At 38.5% G+C, this 25,778-nt stretch overlaps 2 protein-coding genes across 2 annotated transcripts; both read left to right on the top strand.

The window, feature by feature from the left end:
• The first annotated feature begins 322 nt into the window (after positions 1-322).
• gdf10b (growth differentiation factor 10b) lies at positions 323-7,495 on the top strand. The gene is made up of 3 exons (XM_047376355.1): positions 323-795; positions 4,646-5,553; positions 5,853-7,495. The coding sequence occupies exons 1-3, from the start codon at positions 537-539 to the stop codon at positions 6,042-6,044; spliced, it is 1,359 nt and encodes a 452-aa protein (XP_047232311.1). The 5' UTR covers positions 323-536; the 3' UTR covers positions 6,045-7,495.
• A 3,215-nt stretch (positions 7,496-10,710) lies between these two features.
• On the top strand, positions 10,711-14,450 carry gdf2 (growth differentiation factor 2). The gene is made up of 2 exons (XM_047377785.1): positions 10,711-11,190; positions 12,213-14,450. Exons 1-2 carry the CDS (start codon positions 10,842-10,844, stop codon positions 13,127-13,129), a joined length of 1,266 nt encoding a protein of 421 aa, XP_047233741.1. The 5' UTR covers positions 10,711-10,841; the 3' UTR covers positions 13,130-14,450.
• Positions 14,451-25,778: the final 11,328 nt, after the last annotated feature.

Raw genomic sequence — 25,778 nt, 5'->3', positions numbered from 1 at the left:
CCCTGACAGAAAAAAGACAGTTAAGTTATTTATGGAGCTTCTTTGCAAATGTTTTTTCTTTTTAAGAAAAATTTCCAATTTATACTAATTTACCAGTTACTTCGTGTTTCCCCTTAAAGTTATGAAAACATTTTGGCTTCTATGGATGTTGTAGAGCTACATGTGATTCTCTTATATTAAACTTTAGTGATAGAGCTAAATGATGCAACATGCATTCACCATTAAGGATGGTATTGTCCTAAGGAGCTCCAAACTTTGCATCCAGCCGACATGAGCAGCAGTTCACCTACTGAGCTGCATGGCTCTTGATGGCTGTGTGCTCAGAAGGCGTCACCATCTGTCATCCAGCAGCATCGCTTCATGCATGCGCCTGGGCCGGACCGTGGCACCTCTCAGCCAGGCTCTCCTCCCATAGTTGAGACAGCTGTAGACCGCTAGCCGTGGAGGACTTAATTATTTGGAGGTCTGGCTAAAAACAAGCAGCTCTGTGTTTCACTCTTCCACTTTAATTGCAACCATCCTTCAGATCATCACATATGGCGACTTGGCTTTTTCACATCTTGAGTTTTTTGATCCTCGAGTCCGGCGGGGCTCACTTCGCGTCGAAAGGTTACGATGGAGTCGCGCGTCAGGTTCCCGGCGCGCCACCGGCCGTGGATCAGCGCGTGTTTGCGCAGGAGAGCCCGAACCGGGACATGGTCTCCGTGAACATGCTCAATGTGTACGAGAGGTACAGCAAGGAGCCGCGGAGCCGCAGGGAGGGAAACACCGTGAGGAGTTTCAAAGCTGTCCCGAGTGAGTAACTGAGCACACGCATTCATATCTGTAGGTAAACTTTGAAGGGTGATTATATTTGTTTCAACGTATCTCTGATTCTGATCAGCTTGTTGATAAAAAAATTTTTATTTGAATTGGTGGAACAACATGTACGCGTTTTTGAAGCATTGCACAACTCAATAGCCTTTCTCTACAGTACCTTGCAAAACCATTATTCCTTCAACTCTTTATATTTTTCACGCTACAGCCACAAACTCTAATGCATTTTATTGGGGTTTTATGTGATTGAACAAGACAAAGTAACATATCATTATGAAGTGATTGGAAAATAATTAATGGTACAAATTTGATTTACAAATAAAACTCTGAAATGATACCCCTAAATAAATTCCTTTAAAAGTCACTTAATTAGTAAATATAGTCCATGTTTGTGTATTTTAATCTCAGTGTCAATCCAGCTGTTCTGTGAAGGCTTCATAAGTTTGATAGAGAACATTTGAGAACAAACAGCATCATGTAAACAAACAAAGCAGACAGGTCAGGAAGAAAGTTGTGGAGAAATCTAAAGCAGAGTTATGCTGAGTTATTCCAAGTTTTGAACATCTCACAGAGCACTGTCCAATTCATCATTTAAAAAATGCAAAGAGTATGGTATACCCACTGCAAATGTACAAAGACATGGTCATCCACCTAAACTGACAGGCCAGGCAAGAAGAGCATGAATCAAAAAAACAGATGAGAGGTTTATGGCAATTTTGGAGGAGCTGCAGAGATCCAAGATTCAGGTGGGAGAATCTGTCAACAGGACAACAGTGGTGCACCAAACAAATCTGATCTCTACACATGAATGGCAAAAAGAAAACATTTGCTGTAACAAAGTCAATAGAAGTCCCATTTACAGGTTGTCACCAGCCTTATCTAAAACACAGTAAAACGTTTTGGCCTGCATGTAAATTTTCCCCACCAGCATGTCTCTGTAAGACATGCTGGTGGGGACATGGATACAGGGCACCTCTGCATTAAAATTTAGTGGAGGCTGCAAAACACTTGAGACTGTGGTGGATGTCCACCTTTCAGCAGGGCAACAACCCTAAAGATACAATCAAAGCTACAATGGAATGGTTAAAATCAAAATATATTCGAGTGTTAGAATACCCTAGTCAAACTCCAGAAATACATCCATGTAAGAATATGTGGCGGGACTTTAATAATGATGTTCACATACACTCTCTTTTCAATCTGACTTAATTTCAGCCTCTAGATGTTTAAAGCAGGTTTAGGCATAGCCCCAAAAGACTTGCAGCTGTATTTGGTTCTACAAATACAGTGGTGCTTCGACAAAGTATTGATTAAGAGGGAAATGAATATACACTGCGAGTCAAAGGGTTTTGACACACTTTGTCATTTAATGGTTTTCTTTATGTTTATGACTATTTACATTGTACGTTAATTCTCACTGAAGGCATCAAAACCGTCAATGAACACATATGGAATTATGTAACAAACAAAAATTTCTAAAAGAGCTTCTAATATGTTTTATATTTTATATTAAAGTAGCCGGCCTTTGCTGTGATGACTGAAATTTGAAACGTTTGGCCGTCTCTCAATTAACCTCTTGGAGGTTCTTTCAAGATTCCTTGGAAACCATTTCAGGTGACCACCTCATGGAGCTCAGGGAGAGAATGCCAAGAGAGCAAAGCAGTCATCAAAGCAAAGGGTGGCTATTTTTAAGAATCTAAAATATAAAGTTGTTTAGAGTTATTTCATACTTTTTGTTTACTATATAATTCCATGTGTGTTCATTCATAGTTTTTTTTTTTTTTTTTGCTTTTGGTGAGTCTATGATGCAAATAGTCATGAAAATAAAGAGACCCATTAAGTGAGGAAGTATATCTAAAACTTTTGACCGGTAATGTAAATATAAGTCACACTTTTCAGTTGATTATTATTTGTTATTATTTAAAATAATTTGAACACCACATATTTCTTTCCTTCCACTTCACAACTCTGCACTACTTTGTGTTTGACTATCACATAATATTCTATTGAAGTCCATTGAAGTTTGTAGTTGTACCCTGACTGAATGGGAAAAAGTTCAAAGGGTACAAATACAGTGGTTGCTTAAGTCTTTGTTACTGAATGCTCTCTGACCAATGATTATGCCGAGCCAAAAATAGCCACAAATCATTTATATATGCCAAATGGTCTGGGAAATAAGTTATATATATTTTCAAGTGACTATAATTAACTATGTTTTAAATGTTATACGTTTTAACTTAAACTTCAACTGTACTTTGTAATTTAAAAGCTTTATGCATTATCAAGTGCCATCCCAAGTAAATGTTGCATTGTTACTTCTAATTTCAGTCACCCAGCACACTTTTATAGGATAAAAGTACTAACCCAAACGGTCAAATTAGACTTTAATGGTGCAATCAAAATGCCTTGTGAAATCCAGTGTATCGTCAATCTCGCAGCAGAAGCCAGCTTCCCTTTGGGCTAAATGTCTTCACCTCAGTGCCCCTAGCAGTGTCTCGCTTTACTGAAAAAAGCAACTTAAAGAGTCAAATGCTGTTACCTCCTCAGTAGATGTAGAAGCCTAGGTGTTAGACAAGCACATATTATCACAGCCAGACACCGGCTGCACACAAAAAAAGCCTCAGGAGCAACTTTTTCTCCAATAAGCACTTCCATATGTCTGTGAGAGACCTACTGGACCGGTCCAATGTTTGTCTTTCAGGCTGTGGTGGAAGTGAAGGAACGAGGCTGAACTTCAAGAGTATAGCTATCAGTGATGAGGTTTTGGTCATGCATAAGGCAAGCACTTCACCAGTTAGCGATTAATGTTTTCCATGCTGCTTTGCTCAGATGTGTTGAGAAACATGTTGCGGTTAATATTTTTTCTGGTTGCTGTTTTTCATTTACCTTAAACCTGAGAGAAGAAGTGACAAAAGACAAGGTAAAAGTAGATAACAGGTTCCAGGAATCTCTCATTTTAGGTTTCCCATCTGTTTAGCAAAATATCTGTTAAACGTGAAATCAGATTGTTTCAAATTAAAAAGCACCAGCAAAAAAAAACATCAGTTGTCATGTGGCATGGGTCAGTATGAGATTCTTACTATGTGATACCTGTTTAGGAAAAAAAAGGCAATTACACAGTATTAAGGTATTTACACAAAAATGTAAAAACTAAAAATTGATTAAATCACCTAATAGCTTTTATTAAAACAGAAAAGTAGGACTGTGGCGCGTATGGGTAGAGTGTTTGCACCATATACAGAGGCTATGAGACGCAGCCATCCAGGTTTTGATTTCCGCCCCTGGGACCTTGCATGTCATCCCCCCTTCTCTCTCTCTCCCCATTTCCTGTCTGTGTACTGTGAAATAAAGGCAACTAGTGCCATAAAATTAAAAAAATCTGCGTAAATAATTTAAGTAATTGTAACCTTAATAAGAAGCCTGGATAATGCCCCTTTAGTTTCTGCACCATGCCTGTCCATGTTTATTGGGGATGGAAATTTTTCCAAAACGCCTAATATGTCCTTCTTGAAGTAAGGGAAAGTGTAAAAGCCTTTTTGGCCAGCTGGATGGCAGTGCTAAGCAGCAAATGGGAGAATGGCAGCGCTTCATGAATCTGTCCCTTGCTCTTACTCTAACTCGATTCAGCTGTCAGTCTGGCACTTTCTCTGACAGCTCATTAAAAGGTATTTAAACCACATGAATAGTATGATCAAAAAAATTTGCGGTTTTGGAAGCATTGCTTTTTAAAATTTGATATAGGTAATCGGCCCATGCCTAGCTGTCACGAGTTTTAAGCTGATGAGCTATTTCTTGCCACCCTTCTAATTTGCCTTTTCATTACTTTCAGGAGTTTTGCACGGCAAAGAGCTGTTCCAGTTTAACTTGTCCTCAATTCAAAACTCAGAGATCATCCTTTCTGCCTCTTTTCACTTCCATAACAAGCGCCCCCGCCACCACCAGAGACCGTGGCGCTTCCAAAAGCCTCTCCACCAATCCATTGGACTCCAGCATTCCCATCTGCCCTCCTCGCAATTTCTCTTCTATGGATCCTCCTCAAATTCTCCTTTTGCAACACTTCTTGGAAACGTAAGTTTTGTATCTCTCAAGAAAGGCTCTTGGCAAACAAGAGATGTGACCACAGTGGTGAAACAGGCCAGGGATGTCGATGAGCTTGTGATCACTGTGGAGGTTGATGTGGGGTTTGAGGCAGCAAGGATGCAACAGAGAGGTGCTTTCAGCCATGAGCATCTTTCTCTGGCCAACCTGCCCTACATCTTGGTATATGCTGACGATCAAGCTATAGATCAGCCAAACAGCGTCGCCTTGTCACTTCAGAGGTACGGGCCTTTTCCTGTTGGGCAGGACGCATCCACCTCCACTTCAGCTTCAAGGATCCGGAGAGAGCTACATCTCCAGATTCAAACCAATGACATCCCGGAGGTTCATTTCAGCACCTTGAAAAACCATGAATTGTGGCAGAACACATATTTCCCGGCTAAAGCTAAACCTGCAGTCAAAACTGGGAGAAAGCATGGTCAGATGAGCAGCGAGGGCATGAGCAAGCCCCAGGTTCTAAACTTTGATGAGAGGACAATGAAAAAGGCGAGAAGGAGACAGTGGAGCGAACCCAAGGTTTGCACCAGACGTTACCTCAGGGTGGACTTCGCTGACATTGGCTGGAGCGAGTGGGTGGTGGCGCCAAAGTCTTTTGATGCCTATTACTGTGCCGGGACATGTGGATTTCCCATACCTAAAGTAAGTCACGGGAAGTTTAAATTAAGGTCTCTCTAGAGGGATGTTCTTTTTCCAATGATCTGTTGGGTGGTCGGGTGGGGATGTTCATATCAGAGTTAAAAACGTATATTTAAGCATGTACTGGGACTTGAGAACTTTTTGCAATGTCAATTTTGACTTAGAGTTGATTTGTTACTGAACTGAGGAAGAAGGTAGGACCTTGACTTGCCCTTGGGCAAAATAAAATATTTTAGATGCTTATTTCTGTGTTGTTCAGTTGCAGTACTAATTGTTTGTCTTTTTACACTTGATTTCTTTAGTTGGCACATCCCTCTAATCATGCCACCATCCAAAGTATAGTCCGAGCTGTAGGAATCATCCCTGGAGTCCCTGAACCATGTTGCGTTCCAGACCAGATGAGTCCCCTTAGTGTCCTCTTCCTGGACCCTGACAAAAACATGGTACTCAAGGTCTACCCTGGAATGTCTGTGGATACCTGTGGCTGTCGATAGGACCATCCAAGCCTCCGAGAAGTGTGATGAATGAAAAGACGGTGTGAAAGACTATACTGTATGGGCACATGGCGTAGCAGTGAAGCGTGCGGCTCATATACGGAGGCTTCAGTCCTTGACACAGCTGTACCTGGTTTGAGTCCCTACCACAGAGACCAGTGCTGCATGTCTTCCCCCTCCCTTCACCCCCTTCATGTCTGCCTTCTTTTAAATAACAAAAAAATAAAGGCCAAGAGTAAAGAAAAAAAAAAAAGAAAGAAAGACTATACTGTAGACACTGAACGTGCAGGAAACCACGTCAGAGGTAAGAACTGCAAGAAATGTCAGGAATGGCATGATATGTTAAAGACAACTGAGAAAAGGCTTTTTTATCACAATTGGACTTGTTTGTTATGATCCTGACTGAGTGTTGCCTTAAAGTATGCTGCTTATAAAACTAATGTTTAGTACTTATTCTTTTTCATTTACTTCCTTAAATCATTGAGAGAAAAACGGAGGAGGTTCCCTTAAAGAAACATGTACAAATCTTTGTTGTTAACTACCCAAATGTCAATGGGTTTAGGCTTCTTTTTTTTTTTTTTTTTTTTTGTATTTCTGAAGTGATTCTGTTTTAGCTCAAATGTCTGCCTGGATTCAAGTGGACCTGGTTTTGCAGGGTCACCTTAGACTCTTCAGGAACAACCCTGTGCAGGAAACCAAGTTAACCATTTGTGTTCAGTTGTTGACAAGCTGCATTTCAGCAGCTTCCTCTCTTGGCTTTCATCTTTCATTTTAGGAACTCACGTTTTGGCGGGATGACAAACTGCAACCTTACTGAGAATATAAGAAACAGAGGCTGCAGAATGCTCAATTTGTTTTCATGTCAGTACTGTGGCGTGGTGTGGTGGGGTGGGGTGAGGTGAGGTGAGGTGCAGACCACACGTTTTATCATGAATGATGCATCGTAATCTCCTTAAAATCAGTTCCATTACAATTGTTTCTATGTTTTGCATTTAAAGAATGTACTTGGTCTTCCTTTGAAAATTTGAGCATATCAAAGTCTGCATAGATCAGTCTGCTACATCAAAGGGAAAAAGCAGTGTGATGCTGCCATCTACTGTGCCTTCTGTGAAAGTTGATGAAATGTGAAATGAAACACTTTCTTAGTGTGGCTGTTTAGGATTTCCTTACACATGTAGCCCATAAACAGACTTGTACAGTTAGTGATTTGTAAAATAACAACAATGGATTTAAACAGTATGTAAAAAGGTAAATGTATGTATTCATATGTACGCGCTTATAAAGTGGAATTAAATGGTATTACAATAGAAAATGCTTTAACATAATTGCATGGTACAGTTATGGATGAAAAAGGATATACAGTCGATGGTAAATATTAACTTTATATAAAATTGGTAACTGTAAAGCTATTACTTCTAAAAACGATTTTAAAATACATTCTTATAAATTAAGTGAGAATTGTCATTTTGTTTTTTTTAACAAATATGTTCAAAACTAAAGTGTGAATCTAAAAGAAAGTATGCACTTTATTTGCTCATTTTTTATTTATTTATTTATTTTTTGTTATTTACATATTAAGTTTGAACTGCTAAGGCTTTTAAAAAAACGATAAACCCAAATTACACAAATTCTCAACTTGAAAGCGACAGAGAAAGAATGCATGAAGCTCCAGTCACATTGCTTTCTGTCTTTATATGCTGGCGGACTGAAAAAAACATGTTATGTGGGTCTTCATCCCCAATCCCAATGAAGTTTGGATGTTGTGTAAAACGTAAATAAAAACAGAATACAATGATTTGCAAATCCTGTTCAACTTAGATGCAATTGGATTCACTACAAAGACAAGATATTGAATGTTGAAACTGATAAAATGTATTGTTTTTTTGCAATTTTGAATGTGATGCTTGCAATACATACCAAAAAAGCTGGGAGAGGGTCGACAAAAGATTGGGAAAGTTGACTAATGCTCAAAAAACACCTGTTTGGAACGTTCCACAGGTTAATTGGAAACAGGAAGTACAATTTAAAACAACACCAGCTTCTCTAGGACCAAACTCATTTGAGATGGAGTGACTCGTATTGGAAAAATGTGCAGTGGTCTGACAAGTCCACATTTCAAATTGTTTTTGGAAATCACGGACGTTGTGTCCTCCGGGCCAAGAAGGAAAAGGACTTTCCAGAATGTTATCAGCAAAGTGTGAAGGCCAGCATCTGTGATGGTATGGGGGTGTGTTAGTGCCCATGGCATGGGTTACTTGCGCATCTGTGAAGGCACCATTAATGCTGAAAGGTACAGTACATTCGGGTTTTGCAGCAACATATGCTGCCATCCAAGCAACAACTTTTTCAGAGATGTACCTGTTTATTTCAGCAAAACAATGCCATGCTACATTCTGCATATGTTACAACAGCGTAGCTTCATAGAAAAAGAGTGTGGGTGCTAGACCGACCCGCCTCCAGTCCAGACCTGTCTCCCTGAATGTGTGTGGCGTATTATAAAGCGCGAAATACGGCATAGTTTTGAGCAGCTTAAGTGTACATCAAGCAACAATGGGAAAGAATTCCATCCACAAAGCTTCAACAATTAGTGCCTCCCAAATGCTTATTGAGTGTTGTTAAAAGGAAGGTGATGTAACACAGTGGTAAACATGCCCCTGTCCCAGCTTTTTTGGAACGTGTTGTAAGCATCAAATTCAAAATAAGTGAATATTAGCAAAACAAATTACGTTTATCAGTTAAAACTCTCCTATATGAAAACAATTTCCCTCCTTTTAAGTGTACTGTACGTAACTATTGCGTATCAATATTTATCAGTAAATTATATAGATAAATACTCAGAAAAGTGTTTAATCTTTATTTTAATTTGCTACTTTCAGAGAATTTTATATTACACACTGTTTTCACAGATTTTGAATCTCTTTTTGGGCCACTTTATTTTATTACCAAAATAACTCTAAGCAACCTCTTTTTTTGGTAATTGTAAAAAAATGGTAACATATTCAAATCTATTAACTTTGAGCAGTTAATTGGAAAATTTATGGGAATCTGTTTCGGATGCCTCCTGGACGCCTCCCCCGGAACGTGTTCCAAGCATGTCCTACTGGGAGGAGGCCCAGGGGACGGCCCAGGACACGCTGGAGGGACTATGTCTCTTGTCTGGCCTGGAAACACATCGGGCGACCCCCAAAGGAGCTGGAGAAGGTGTTTGGGGAGAGGGAAGTCTGGGCGTCTCTGCTTAGACTGCTGACCCCCCCGACCCAGTCCTGGATAAGCGGACGACGACGAGTTGGATGACAACTGTGAGCACCTTCCTTGTCTGCTGAAAGAAAGCATCAGCACAGCACAATGCACTCACCATCATGTTTTATCAGGGATATAGTGTTTTCAAACATAGACAGTGTTTTGAATGTGAGTTAAACAGATCGGTTGTGGTCTCATATGACCAGGGCCCCTTTCTCAACATTTGCTTTGTCCCCTACACGGCTGGTGACTTTTGTTTGTGGCAAACAGCTGTCCTGTTGAAAGCTGATGTGCTCCCATTCTGAATAGTGCTTGTGTATTGGGATCAAAGGTACGCAATTGAGTGGTCTGTCGCATTATTACTTTTACCAAGACAAACCAATCTTACTTTATTTTTATTATTTAGCAAAAAAATTGTTCAGCCTGTTCACATATCACTCAACAATACAGTGAATTACATTACTCATGCTCCTGGAAGTGTTTCACATTTTCTCATGTTACGCGACACTGCAGCTCTTTTGAGTTATCATGATTGTCTTGGCTTCTTCTCTGATTACCGCTCTGAGGTTAGATGGGTGACCACATTTTTATAGGTTTTTAGCTGTGGCATACCTTTTGTCTTATCAGATGATAAAACGAACAGAGTTCTATCAAAAGTTCAAAGCTTTAGATATTGTTTTATAACCTAACTCAGTAGTCTTACCAAGAGTCTCTTGGTAGGTTTTCTGATCAATGCCCTCCTTACCCAGTTACCATGTAATTTTAGCTGGAAAGCCACGTGTTGGTTAGTTGGTTTGCAGTTCTGCCATACTCTGGACATTTTCAGATATTGGATTTAGCTCTGCTCTGTGAGGCTTGGCATAGTGGTTAATAACCTAACCCTGCTTTAAATTTCTCAACAACCTTCTCCCTGACCCGACTCTGTGTTCCTTGGTCTTCATGATGATGTAATTTCACTAATGTTCTCTAACAAACCCATGAGGCCATCAGAGAACAGCTGAAATTAAATCACACACAGGTGGACTTTTTACTAAATAGGTGACTTTTGAAGACAATCGGTTTAGATATATCAGAGTAAAGGAGGGTGAAAACAAAAGCATGACACACAGGTTGTCGTTGCAAAAAAGATTAAACCCATACATTTGCAAGGCGCTGCATTTCTCCAGCTGTTTCCTAATGACTGATATGGATATGAGGCAGCAGATTTCCCCTGAAGCTGGGAAAAAGCATTTTGTGAAAATGTCTGCTTGTCAAAAATTTCACATTTGCCAGTGCTTCCCTCATTATCACTGTTGAGTGTTTACATTGTCTTCATTAGCGGACAGCCTTCCGATGATAACAAAGCTTTAAAAAGGCATCAATGACAGTGATAAGCAGGTCAAGTGATTTTTTTTTGTTGACACAAGTCCCTCTGTTTATTCTTGGAGCATGGGAGCGGATAACAGGACTGTGATTCTTGCACCAAGGATCGCCATTTTCTAACTTTGCAATCGTAAAGTCTCATTTGAGAAGCTAAAGTTGTTGTCTGCTAAGTGGTTCACAAACTTTTTTATCAAAATGAAGATATCCAGGACCTTCCTGCTCCAGATGTGTGTGATTCTGGTGGTTTCTATTGCCTCCTGCACCTGTAAGCCTCTCAGTAACAACATCCAAAGCGAAGAGCTGGAGAAATTCTACTTGCAGTTGTCAGAGGATCTGTTAGAGGAAGAAAACACAGAGCCTCAAATGGAAGATTTCTTGCCAAACATGAAGGAAGGCTTTCTGAGACAACTTAACCTTTCAGATGTTCCACAGGAGGATCGCAAAATCTCGCCCCCTCAGTTCATGTTGGAGCTGTACAACAAGTATGCCTCGAATAGGTCGGCAGTCCCACAGTTTGATGTCATACGAAGCTTCACTGTCCAAGGTACTTAAACAAGGCAAATAACGATACACTATGTGTCTCTGATGCAAACCAGATTACAAAGATGCAAATGTGATTGTCACTTAGACACCTTTCATGGTAGTTTTTCTCTCGTGAACACTGATAGAATGCAGTTGTGAGACTATTTTAACTCTGACAAATCATTGACATGGAAGGAGTTTATTAAATTAATACATGTAATTTCCAAATACAGCCACCTCCCGATAAGGTTTGAAAAGGATAATTTACAGTAATTGTGGGAGTGGTTGAATTGTGGTCTTTTTTTTATTTTAAAATGTCCTTATCTTAAAAACTCAAGAACTGGATCAAAACCCAATCCCAAATAATATAAGGTTCGATAGACAAGTCCTTAAGATTGCTACTAAAAATAAGAAAGAAAATAAGCGATTAAGGAAGCTACAAAGATTATAAAATAATTAGTTATTAAATATTTAATGATTTAATAACCTGTTTTTGTTACAAATTAATAATATTTCTGGATTTTTGTATTTCATATTTTTTATGATTGGTTATTTGGAAACAAAATAAATAAAAGTTTATTGCGGTTTTTCATACATGGTAAATAATAAATATTTACCTGTGTTAATATAATTGTATATTTTTATATGCAAGCAAAGTAAAAAAAAGGAAACCAATCTCTTTATCTTTATTTATTGAATAAACGCTGAAATTACACCTACGTATTTATTTATGTGTTTGTTTATTTTCATGTTTTATTTACAAAAAATAAATTTTCCATATTGTCTCGTTTGTTAATTTATAAGAAAGTTATTTAGAAATCAGGCAAATAAATTTGAATTTAAAAAGCATCAATGTATTTATTTCTTTTAATTTTTTTATTTTAGAAAATCAAAATATCTAAATAAACATTTATTAATGTGTTTATTGAATGGTATACTTTAATACAAAATATATAAATATATTATTATTTATTTATGTTATTTGGTGATGTGTTTTTATATGGACAAAATAAATAATTCATCTGTTTTTTATATCCTCAACAGATGTCAGTCTGAACATGACAAATGGCCCAAAGTCAAGGTGCAGGCTGCTGTTCAATATTAGTGTCCCCAACCATGAAAAGATTATCACTGCTGAACTACAGCTCCTCTTCTTTCCAGATGCCAGGTCAAATGTCACATCACAGAGTTTCAAAGCCACTGTCAAAGTCTATGAAGCTGATGGCAACAATTTTGCATCATCTACACACCTGCTGTATGGCGAAGAGGTGGTGGCCTCACAGAGCACACGGGCAAAGTTTGAAGTGACAAGAGCAATTCAAAGCTGGATTAAGTCAGGCCAAGGGCCAACTGCTTTTGATGTAGTGGTGGATAGGAAGGACTGTGGCGCCTCTGACAGTACAAAGGGAAAGGGCTGTTTGAATATGAGTATGTCTGTCGGAGATAATGCTGCAGCTGCTTTAATAATCTTCTCAGATGACTTTAATAGCAGAAGGAGGGAGACAAAGAAGGAGCTTAAAGAGATGATCCTTCATGAGGAAGAAATCTTCCTTCTCACCGGGGCTGACTGGAACAGAGGGAATCAAGTTCCAAGTGAGGTTCCCCATTTTCAGCGCCCACGTAGAACAAAAAGAAAGGCCGACAGGGAATACTGCCACCGAACCTCGCTTAAAGTCAACTTTAAAGACATCGGCTGGGACAGCTGGATTGTGGCGCCTCCAGAGTATGATGCCTTTGAGTGCCGAGGAATGTGTTTCTACCCGCTGACAGATGAGTTGACCCCATCAAAGCACGCTCTCATCCAGACGCTGGTGAATCTCAGAGACCCCAAAAAGGCCAACATGGCTTGCTGTGTCCCAATAAAATTGGACCCTATAACAGTCATGTATCAGGAGAATGGGCGCATCACTATCAGATACCTTTATGAGGAGATGAAGGTGGCAGAGTGTGGTTGCAGGTAGTCAGAAAGAGTCAGGCTATAGCAGCTAGAAGGTGAATTAAAGCACAGCTTATGCCAGAAAGGACAATGGTTTAAGATGTCTGTTTTATTCTATTAATTTGAGATTAAGATGTATTTACCACTGCTATTCAAACACAAGCAGAAAACATACCATATCTAGTTTGCCCAAACATTCAAGAATCCCTTTCTCCTTCACATTATAACAAATATCTTCAATACTCATTTAATTAAGGGCTTGCACATTCAGTGATGGAAGATTTTTTTTACCAGTACCATATTTTTGAATTCAAATAAAAGGATTTTTTATAAATTTTTGTAGCGCTTGAAATAATGACACAATGCACAGGAAACCAAAGAACACATGCACTTTTTACAGTGCAAATTTCTTTCTTGTAAAGCATGTATAACATTGTTGGCTTTGGGTCCATTTGGTTCTCAGCTTTAGGGTAAATAAAACAATGGGTATATAAAGTTTAAACATAATGTAGACAATGACACTCATGACTTTACATGAGTTTTTCTCGTGGCATTTTAAGCTGCTTATAGTTATGGACTTTGACTAGGTCACTACAAGTGCCCTTTATTCAGCTTCACCCATCTTTTAATCAATCAATGCATAGCATTTTGCAGAGAGGCCAGGAAATTCAGGTTGGTATCCTCTGATCAGAGCAGCTTCTTCTATATGTTTGCTGTGTCCCCTACATGGATTTTGGCAAACTTAAAACGTGAGCTATAATGGCTTTCTTTTACAATAGTTTTCATTTTGTCACTCTTCCAAAAAGGCCAGATTTGTGGAGTGCACAACTATTCCCCCACCTGTGCTGTGGATCTCTGCAGCTCCTTCGGAGATACCATGGGTATCATGGCTGTATTTCTGATTAATACTTCCTTTGCCTGGGTCATCTGTTTAGGTAGACCAATCTTTCTTAGTATGTTTGCAGTGGTGCTTAACTCTTTCTGGTATCGAATGGTAGATTGAACAGTGTTCACAGTGTTCACACTTAAGGATATTGTTGTAAAACCCAACCGTACTCTAAACTTCACATCTTTCTCGATGATGTGTCTGCTGTGTTCCTTGGTCTTCATGCTGTTTGTTCACAAATATCCTCCAACAAACCTCTGAGGCCTTTAAAACAGCTGAATTATACTAAGATTAAATTACACACAGGTGTAACTCTAGTTACTTAATAGGTGACTTCTGAAGGCAATTGGGTGTAAGGGGTGTCAAAGTACAGAGGGCTATATATATATACAGGGGTTGGACAATGAAACAAACACCTGATTTTAGACCACAATAATTTATTAGTATGGTGTAGGGCCTCCTTTTGCGGCCAATACAGCGTCAATTCGTCTTGGGAATGACATATACAAGTCCTGCACAGTGGTCAGAGGGATTCTAAGCCATTCTTCTTGCAGGATAGTGGCCAGGTCACTGCGTGAAACTGGTGGAGGAAAATGTTTCCTGACTCGCTCCTCCAAAACACCCCAAAGTGGCTCAATAATATTTAGATCTGGTGACTGTGCAGGCCATGGGAGATGTTCAACTTCACTTTCATGTTCATCAAACCAATCTTTCACCAGTCTTGCTGTGTGTATTGGTGCATTGTCATCCTGATACACGGCACCGCCTTCAGGATACAATGTTTGAACCATTGGATGCACATGGTCCTCAAGAATGGTTCGGTAGTCCTTGGCAGTGACGCGCCCATCTAGCACAAGTATTGGGCCAAGGGAATGCTATGATATGGCAGCCCAAACCATCACTGATCCACCCCCATGCTTCACTCTGGGCATGCAACAGTCTGGGTGGTACGCTTCTTTGGGGCTTCTCCACACCGTAACTCTCCCGGATGTGGGGAAAACAGTAAAGGTGGACTCATCAGAGAACAATACATGTTTCACATTGTCCACAGTCCAATTTAGCCATGAAACCTCCCACACTAAAATGACAGGTGTTTCAGTTTCATTGTCCAACCCTTGTGTATATCCTTTTGGTAGAGCAAAACTGCCCTGGCACATGTAGGCAACCATCTGCACTATATGGTATGCCTAAAACACTGTGAGAAGGCACTTTGAAAAAAAAAAAAAAAAGGAATGGTGTGAGAAAACATTAAATTTGGTTTTAACCTTGACGACGGTAGCCGGCCCACACCTAAAGGGTTTTCCTTCGCCCCTTGCTCCACTTAGTGTCACGTGTAACAAGCTCAATGCCAGTAAGGTGTGGGGCTCAGGCTACACTGTCAGTCTGTCTTCTCACATAACAATTATTTCACTTTTCAATGCTTTCTAAACATGCATGCTGAAAATGTGGTTGTGGACAATTTTTAAGGAATTATTCATAAGGGAAACCCGCGTAAATGGGTTCTATTACTGAAGAATTTCCGAGCATTTCTGATTACAACATTATAGCAAGTTTCAGTTTCATTGTCCAACCCCTGTATATATATATATATTACAATTTGAATAACTTTGTGGTCATCTATAAAATAAAATCTCAAGAAGATACATTGACATTTTTGGTTGTAATGAGACAAAATATGAAAAGTTAATAATGTTACAATATGTTACATATTAGGGTTTAATCTGAGGTTGTATTTAAAATCTAACAAGAATTCTATTTTTATTAATACCATCTTTAAAACAGATTAACGAAAAGAGTAAATACTGAATAACAGTTTTTTATGCATTATAAATATGTATATTACTTATAATTATAAATATGTACATTACTTGTTAAACTAAAATGTGTTTAATAGTAATAAGTCCTTTATCAATAGTCTGTAAATAACTTCCGCCACTTATTTGAATAATTTATGGTATACATAGATGCTTGTCTCTAATCTCACCTATTGATTATCAATAAAATCATGCTCTTGTGCTGCAAAATTACCCTAAATTGTATCTGCTTTTACCGTATTTCCAGTCATGACTTTTGTGTTGTGTTCTTGAGACCTTTAAACACTAATGTAAATAAAATATTATTAGATTATACCACCACCATGTTTGACTATGATTCTTTTTCTGAAGTGCTGTGTTGATTTCATACCAGATATAGTAGATCTGTTTTAACATAAAGATGTGGTTTTTTTTTTTCAAATGTGAGACTGGCTTTGTGCTCTCTTTTGTCCGCAATAGGTTTGGAAATCCCCCATTGATGCTATTTTAGCCCAGTCTCTTTCTCATTGTTGAATCATCAACACTGACCTTAACTGACCTAAACTTTGTTTCTCACCTTTTATGAATACTTGAAATCAGGGTATGTTGTCACTTTGAGATTTTTGAGATTACTTTATGTTGTCAGATAGGTTCTGTTGAATTATTTCCTGTCTGGCAGTACTCAGGCCTGGTTGTGGGAAGCGAAATTGATCTCAGCTTTCCAAAAGATGTGGTTAATCAAAATTTGTTGGTTTGGATAACTTTTTCCCTTAATAATAAAATCAGGTTTTTACTCACGTTACCTTTGTCAGACACTAAAATATATTTGACAATCTGAAGCATTTAAGTGTGACAAAAATGCAAAGACAGAAGTAATCTTTAGGGGGGGGGGGGGTACTTTTAGTCATATGTTACCAGTTAACAAGTCATTAACCATTAGTTAGCTGTTAACAGTTAGCTAGCACTTGTTGCATGTACTTAGAACAGTCTTTTTGTAAGTTAATAATTTTTAAGGACTTTACAAGAATTATCATAATAGCACCAAGAAGGGGACATCAGGTAACTTAACAGTCTGGAAATAAGCAAAGTGGGAGAGCAATGGTTCCACAGAGGTTCAAAAAGTCAATGTAGCAAAAACAAATTATAATAAAAAACTTGTATGGACATGGTCAAATACGAGCGGAAAGTTGCCAAAGTCTAAGGCAGACCAAGAGGCAAAAACAACTGCCAAATTGCTAAATTGACTAAAGTAAACAGAGAAACTAGAGGGAACATAGGAAAAACAATTACAACCTGAGAACAAACAAAGAACCCATAAAGAAAACCTGAATACAAAAGTAAACAAACCTAACCACACTGACTGAAATTACTGGAAAGGAAACAGAAAAGAAACTAGTAAACAAGAAGAGTGCAAAGGAACAAATAAAAACACAATTAACCACAAAGATACTAAAGAGAAATAAAACTAGAGAATCCAGGGAAGACCAAGAACTATAATAATTACAATAATAATGATAATAAACCATATAAAGTAATAAGAAAACAACCATAAAAAAACTTAAGTAGAAAACACTAGGAGGCGGAAGAGGGAGAAAAGAAAAACATGATACAAAAACCAAACTAGAAAAATCTAAGCAGAAGGTAAACAAACACAAAGCCACAAACAAAGTCCAAAAATGTCACTCTTTGCCACCATCAGTGTAGTGCACTTTGCTGCTATTAACATTACTGTGTGAGATTGTCACATTAATCTGTGTGAAACGGTAAAAAATAAATTAATGAATTAAATAAAAATAAAAACACAAATAAACAAAATACAAATATTGTTCGTGTTATTGTATATATAAGAATGTCTCATATATGTTTTTTTTTTTCATTTATAAGATAATCTACTGGGATAATTATCTGGAAAACAGCCCAGCCAGGATTTACAGGTCCTTCTCAAAATATTAGCATATTGTGATAAAGTTCATTATTTTCCATAATGTAATGATGAAAATTTAACATTCATATATTTTAGATTCATTGCACACTAACTGAAATATTTCAGGTCTTTTATTGTCTTAATACGGATGATTTTGGCATACAGTTCATGAAAACCCAAAATTCCCATCTCACAAAATTAGCATATTTCATCTGACCAATAAAAGAAAAGTGTTTTTAATACAAAAAACGTCAACCTTCAAATAATCATGTACAGTTATGCACTCAATACTTGGTCGGGAATCCTTTTGCAGAAATGACTGCTTCAATGCGGCGTGGCATGGAGGCAATCAGCCTGTGGCACTGCTGAGGTCTTATGGAGGCCCAGGATGCTTCGATAGCGGCCTTTAGCTCATCCAGAGTGTTGGGTCTTGAGTCTCTCAACGTTCTCTTCACAATATCCCACAGATTCTCTATGGGGTTCAGGTCAGGAGAGTTGGCAGGCCAATTGAGCACAGTGATACCATGGTCAGTAAACCATTTACCAGTGGTTTTGGCTCTGTGAGCAGGTGCCAGGTCATGCTGAAAAATGAAATCTTCATCTCCATAAAGCTTTTCAGCAGATGGAAGCATGAAGTGCTCCAAAATCTCCTGATAGCTAGCTGCATTGACCCTGCCCTTGATAAAACACAGTGGACCAACACCAGCAGCTGACACGGCACCCCAGACCATCACTGACTGTGGGTACTTGACACTGGACTTCTGGCATTTTGGCATTTCCTTCTCCCCAGTCTTCCTCCAGACTCTGGCACCTTGATTTCCGAATGACATGCAGAATTTGCTTTCATCTGAAAAAAGTACTTTGGACCACTGAGCAACAGTCCAGTGCTGCTTCTCTGTAGCCCAGGTCAGGCGCTTCTGCCGCTGTTTCTGGTTCAAAAGTGGCTTGACCTGGGGAATGAGGCACCTGTAGCCCATTTCCTGCATACACCTGTGCACGGTGGCTCTGGATGTTTCTACTCCAAACTCAGTCCACCACTTCCGCAGGTCCCCCAAGGTCTGGAATTGGCCCTTCTCCACAATCTTCCTCAGGGTCCGGTCACCTCTTCTCGTTGTGCAGCGTTTTCTGCCACACTTTTTTCTTCCCACAGACTTCCCATTGAGGTGCCTTGATACAGCACTCTGGGAACAGGCTATTCGTTCAGAAATTTCTTTCTGTGTCTTACCCTCTTGCTTGAGGGTGTCAATAGTGGCCTTCTGGACAGCAGTCAGGTCGGCAGTCTTACCCATGATTGGGGTTTTGAGTGAAGAACCAGGCTGGGAGTTTTAAAGGCCTCAGGAATCTTTTGCAGGTGTTTAGAGTTAACTCGTTGATTCAGATGATTAGGTTCATAGCTCGTTTAGAGACCCTTTTAATGATATGCTAATTTTGTGAGATAAGAATTTTGGGTTTTCATGAGCTGTATGCCAAAATCATCCGTATTAAGACAATAAAAGACCTGAAATATTTCAGTTAGTGTGCAATAAATCTAAAATATATGAATGTTAAATTTTCATCATTACATTATGGAAAATAATGACCTTTATCACAATATGCTAATATTTTGAGAAGGACCTGTACAAAATAAGGCTCGGGTTTTAATGTGAGGTATCTGTGGCAGGAGTCTGAACTGATAATACTCCAGATTTTGCCTGAAGAAGCTACAATTGGGCTTTATGAGGAAGTTATTTTCTCAGCCATGGCAATAACGACGACAAGGCCTTTAAAGCGCAAAACCTTAGACTTCTGACCGTGGTGAAGTTAGTTTTAGGTTGGATATTGGATATTCAAGCTTGCAGAATCAGCGAGGTCTTCCTCCTGTTTGATCCAATGCAGGCAGTCTGATTACAGGCATCTGCTCTCTGCCTGCTATTTTATATATGACCCGCTCCGACCATTGTAGTCCTTAATATTATTGTAGTCGCTCTTGAGTTTTATTAACTTTTCCGTGCACTACCTCAGCGCAGACCTTATGACTTCTCCTGTTCCCATAGCCAATCAGTGAACAGTAGTCTGCTTTTAGATTTAGGCCGTAGAACTCGGCACCGATAGGGACCAAAAAAGTAGGTACAGAAAAAACTGTATTGGCAATGCTCGCAAAGCGAGCACAGCCGAATCGAGCAGGGCCACATCGACCCAGTGGAAAAGGCGCACAAGTGTTTGTTCTTGTAATACTTTGCTCTGCCACTAGAGGCACTGTCGTAAAACCACTATCCTCTACTAACAACTGTATTGTTCAAATGGGTAGTCAGAGGTCTGGTTTCCAACAACCAACGTGCCATTCTCTAAATGAGATTGTTGTTAAAGTAAAATGAAATACTAAAAAAAAACTACCATGTTTGTCCCATGGTAGGATGCTAATACCAACTAGCACACAGTTGTTGGCTACAAGACAGTGGTAGAATATCAATTAAAAGTTGTTGTTTTTTGTTTTTTTACATCGAGTAAGGTAGATGTGCACTGCTTGAGTCTAACAAATATACCAGATAAACCAGAGTAAGTAACGTTGGTTGAAATGTTGAAATACGTAATCTTATTAGATATTACCACTTACTGAAATAAACTAAAACTGGTTAGTAATAAATTGCTCCCTATGCGGCGGCAGTCAACAGGTTCGCGTTTGTGATCTTTTTTTGCCTTTGCGATAAACACCATTGATATTGGCCTTTGTTTTGGCTTCTCTTGGTTTGTGCCACTATTGTGGCAAACTAGTGTGAGCTTTGTTGTTGTTTTTTTAAAGATGTGTTGGATGAGGGGATAAACCAAGATTTTTGGTTTAAATACAGCTGTTAGTGAAGGTTGGTGGTTTTACTGCAGTGTCTCTAGTGGCAGAATAGAGTAATACAAAAACAAACACTAAAGCCTTAAATAAGCCTCTCATTTTTCTTCTCACTTGCCTCTGAGGGAAGAAAAACAAAAAATTTAAAATATTGTGATATAGATTATTTTTTTACTTGCATCTAACTTCTAAAGTCATAAGAAAAATTTGGCCTATGAATGAGGTAATTTGGCCAGCCTTAGAAAATGAGTCTATAATTTCTTTTTTTCACTTGCCTTTCGGTGCTTGCAAACTTACATGTTCTCTTAGTGGCCAAAGCAGAAATCAGCTATTAGTCCCTTTTTGTCTTTGCCTAAATGGTGTTGGCCCTGGTTTTGACGCTGTTCATAGACCAGTGTAATTATGGCTCACAAATGCAGGATGTTTAAGTGCTTGCAAAATCTTGTTTCCTTTTTGGTCTTGACGGTTCAGTTCTGATAAGGTAGTGTCACTGACTTTAAATATTTACAAATGTAACAACATGTAGCTGTGAAATAACAACTGAATGTGTTACACAAGCATTATTTTACTGCAGTAGTTATTTTTCACCCAAGCTTTAATGTTTTTATCTGTTTTAGCTTTTTTTGGTCACTACTAGATCTAGCCAGAACACATTCACAGTTTTTATGCATAAAAAATGTAAACACACAAGTCAGCTTTGTGACAAGCTCCAGGAAGACACTGTGGACAGAATACTCTCCCCCCTGTGCCCGTCTAAGCCTGATTTAATTTAAAGTTGTACAAAGTTGTACATTTCTCCAAATCTAGGTTGTTGGAGATTTATCCAGATGTTGTGAAAGTTGGATAAGTGTTAAGGCTCTCCATGTCATCTTAGCAACATGTTCTTTTTCATTACAAAATTATATAATTGTTGGTCCCGTTACTTCTCAATTATTTCTTCAGTTCTTAATGTGAATCTGCAGCCTTGTACACTTGTTCATATATTTGGTATCCCTGACTCCTCCTCAATTCTGCTCAAAACGATATTATCGCTTTTACATCTTTAATTGCTAGACGTTCTTTATTGTTACATTGGAAGTCTGATAAATGTCCCACAATATCTCTGTGGCTTAATGATGTTTTTTCTGAAACTTGAGAAAATTAAATACACCTCACGAGGATGTACTCAGTGGTTTTAGAAAAGGTGGCAATGTTTAATTTCTAACTTCTAAAACTTGGTGGTTGATCCCAACTGAACGTGCCAGTTACTGTACCTGTCATTACCTGATTCATTGGTTATTTATATGTGACTTCTCTCCTTCGTGAAGCGCTATTTTGTCGGTGTTACATTTTTAAGTGTGTTATTAGATGCACATGGTCAATAAGAATTATATATTTGCTATTGTATTTTGTTTGACTGGTTCTAATACAAATTAAGATTTTTTAAAAGAAGTTTTCATCCTCATTTTAAGTTTGATATGCACTTTACTATCTCAACATGACACAAGAAAGGAAAAAAAAAAAATCCCTAAGCCAAAATTACCGTTTCAGATAATCCTCGCATGGATTAAAATTTCTTTTAAGGCAAAAATAAATTTGGCAACTGGAATATTCTTTTATTGCTTTTATTCTTGCAGTCTGATTTCTTCATGTAGGACTTCCAGCTCTAACTATAATGTTATGAGAAGCACCTTGAGGCTGAAAACGTATCCTTTTTTTCTGTTCAGATAATATGTGCACAACTCAAAGTACACTCAAAAGAAGAACATTTAACAAAACTCATAGCGCCAAGTTTAGTATCCAGGGATTTGGCACAGACATGTGAAGCGCCATTAAAAGTTAATGCAATAAAAATAATTGAGCACCATGAAGCGTTGAAAAAGAGGTGACACGTCACATCTGAGCTGATTTTTTTTCTTGATTCAGGGTCTTGCGCTAATATCAGCTGTCATGTCAAGAAAGTATCCTAGATGTGTTTTAAGAAGGCATTTCCAAATTACAAATAAAGGATGATAACTAACCATACTTTTACCTTTCTACACTCACCGGCCACTTTATTAGGTACACCTTGCTAGTACCGGGTTGGACCCCCTTTTGCCTTCAGAACTGCCTTAATCCTTCGTGGTATAGATTCAACAAGGTACTGGAAACATTCCTCAGAGTTTGGTCCATATTGATATGATAGCATCACACAGATGCTGCAGATTTGTCGGCTGCACATCAATGATGCGAATCTCGTGTTCCACCACATCCCAAAGGTGCTCTATTGGATTGAGATCTGGTGACTGTGGAGGCCATTAGAGTACAGTGAACTCATCGTCATGTTCAAGAAACCAGTCTGAGATGATTCGTGCTTTATGACATGGTGCGTTATCCTGCTGGAAGTAACCATCAGAAGATGGGTACACTGTGGTCATAAAGGGATGGACATGGTCAGCAACAATACTCAGGTAGGCTGTGGCGTTGACACGATGCTAAGTTGGTACTAAGAGGCCCAAAGTGTGCCAAGAAAATATCCCCCACACCATTACACCACCACCACCAGCCTGAATGTTGATACAAGGTAGGATGGATCCATGCTTTCATGTTGTTGACGCCAAATTCTGACCCTACCATCTGAATGTGGCAGCAGAAATCGAGACTCATCAGACCAGGCGATGTTTTTCCAATCTTCTATTGTCCAATTTTGGTGAGCCTGTGCGAATTGTTGCCTCAGTTTCCTGTTCTTAGCTGACAGGAGTGGCACCCGGTGTGGTCTTCTGCTGCTGTAGCCCATCCGCCTCAAGGTTCAACGTGTTGTGCATTCAGAGATGCTCTTCTGCAAGGTTGTAACAAGTGGTTATTTGAGTTACTGTTGTCTTTCTATCACCTTTAACCAGTCTGGCCATTCTCCTCTGACCTCTGGCATCAACAAGACATTTCCGCCCACAGAACTGCCGCTCACTGGATATTTTCTCTTTTTCAGACCATTCTCTGTAAACCCTAGAGATGGTGGTGCGTGAAAATCCCAGTAGATCAGCAGTTTCTGAAATACTCAGACCAGCCCATCTGGCACTAACAACCATGCCACGTTCAAAGTCACTTAAATCACCTTTCTTCCCCATTCTGATGCTCGGTTTGAACTGTAGCAAATCGTCTTGACCATGTCTACATGCCTAAATGCATTGAGTTGCTGCCATGTGATTGGCTGATTAGAAATTTACGTTAACGAGCAGTTGGACAGGTGTACCTAATAAAGTGGCCAGTGAGTGTATGTCTTCATATCAAAAAGGAAGAACTGTGAACCTGACAACTTTAGCAATCAGACAATTTTTTCAAAGGTTTCATGTTTAACCCATTATATGTTTGAATAGTTGTATTTGTTACAAAACTTTATTATATTATAATTCAATTATGAAACATAAGTATCACATTAGACAACAGCACTGTACATTGACAACAGTCTTGGTATGCAAGCATGTATATGACATAAATTAATGCAAAGAAATTTTGAATGGCAAGAAGAGCATTCCAGCAATAGTATATAATGTGCACGAGAACAGTTAGTCATCTTAACACTTTAGGAAAAGCAAATAAGTTAGGTATGAGAAAGACTTTTCTTACTTATGGTGAGATTTAAGGCATCAGTGTTCTGAGTCCTCCTAAAAAGTTGTTTATGATTGAGATTGTGATTAATTCACAAACATTTTGATCTGTCTTGCCAGTCAAAATTAGGAGATTGGTTATGCAAGTTATGTGTTTGTTTTTTAAGTCCATATTTGCTGATTATATTTTCAGGTGTAATCATCACTGAGTGTCCACTTTTGGTCAAAATGAAATGTTCATCATTACTCCAAAACTACAAAGGGAGAAGACAGGATATAAAAACAAACAAATGAGTTACTCAATGTTGCAGGAGTATGTGGTTTGAAAATCAGTTATAAAATAAATTATTGCTTTAAAATTATATATACAATGGGGTATATATGCAAGGGCGTAATTTGCGTTGAGTTATGGGGGTTATGACCCCCTAAAAAAATCTGTTCCAGTCAATATACCCCCCCCCCCCCAATAAAAGAACTCCGATTTACAACAATATCTTGCATGAATAACTTGACCACCCCTAGACAGGTCATAACGCTGCTTTTACAAAAGTAAATGATTCAATAAATAAATAACTAGGCAGAGAGCTTAAACCGCCACCATATATAGAGGCTATAGTCCTCGATGCGGCCGTCCTGGGTTCGAGTCCCGGATCCAGTGACCTTTGCCAAATGACACCCCCCCCCCCCCCCCTCTATTCTGTCTGCCTACCGTTGGTAAAAGCCTCTAGAGCTGAAAAAATCATCTGTAAAAAAAGAGATGTTTTTCTTGGACTTTATTTGAGATGTAAAACGGTTAACAATTTAGCTGAGCTTTTTGCCAATTAATGTTAATAAAGAACAGTTCCAATGAAGTTGTCTTCTGGTTACTATTTTGGTTTGATTTAAGAGACTTTGCTTATTATTTTTGCTAATAAACAGTATTTACTGTTTGTCATAAATTCCTCTTATTCCTCCAATTATTGTCATCGTTGTTCACTGAATGTAATTTCTTGGGTTCACATGTTTAGGTAAGTATATTTGTTGACTTCTGTTCAGGGAGCGCTTCCCAATGCCAGTATTACCAGCAGAGGGAGCTCTAGCCCAACAAACCTAAAATAATTCTGTTCTCTTCACCTCAACTCAGCCGAGTTGTTTTACTGCAAATAAATGTGTAAAATTAAACAGTGATTGTTAGGTCTCTAAAGTTATTAAATTAGTTTTCTTACCTATTTATCAGATTACAATCATTCAGTCACTCATGAGTTCACTCATGAGTTCTCTTTGTTGTTATAATACAACAAACAGACCTATAATTTAGGTTTTTGGTCATTTCTTCTGCTTACAACTTAAACATACTATAAAATTCATTCAACACGTTAATGGCTCAAATTTTCAGATGTTTTCAAATTGCATTTATACAAACAAATGGTTCAACAAGGAATAATGAATGTTTTTAGCACTCTTACAACCCTTCTAGATATTTCTCACTTATAAAACAGTGATTACCTGGCACAGGCAGCTTTAAATAGCCATCCAGACTACATTGTGCAAAGGCCAGAATCCTTACCAATACCTTCTTATTACTACACATACATTGCTTGTTTGTTATTCTGTTCCACAAACACTCAGATAATGCGATTAGAGGTTTATTGTGGAGTAAATCCTCTTATAAACGTGTTATCAGAAACCTCACAGCCAAACTAGTGCCACT

Source organism: Girardinichthys multiradiatus, chromosome 10 (genome assembly GCF_021462225.1).
Source record: "Girardinichthys multiradiatus isolate DD_20200921_A chromosome 10, DD_fGirMul_XY1, whole genome shotgun sequence".
NCBI lineage: Eukaryota > Metazoa > Chordata > Actinopteri > Cyprinodontiformes > Goodeidae > Girardinichthys > Girardinichthys multiradiatus.
The sequence above is the reverse complement of the archived record's forward strand: the minus strand, read 5'-3'. Positions and strand labels throughout refer to the sequence as shown.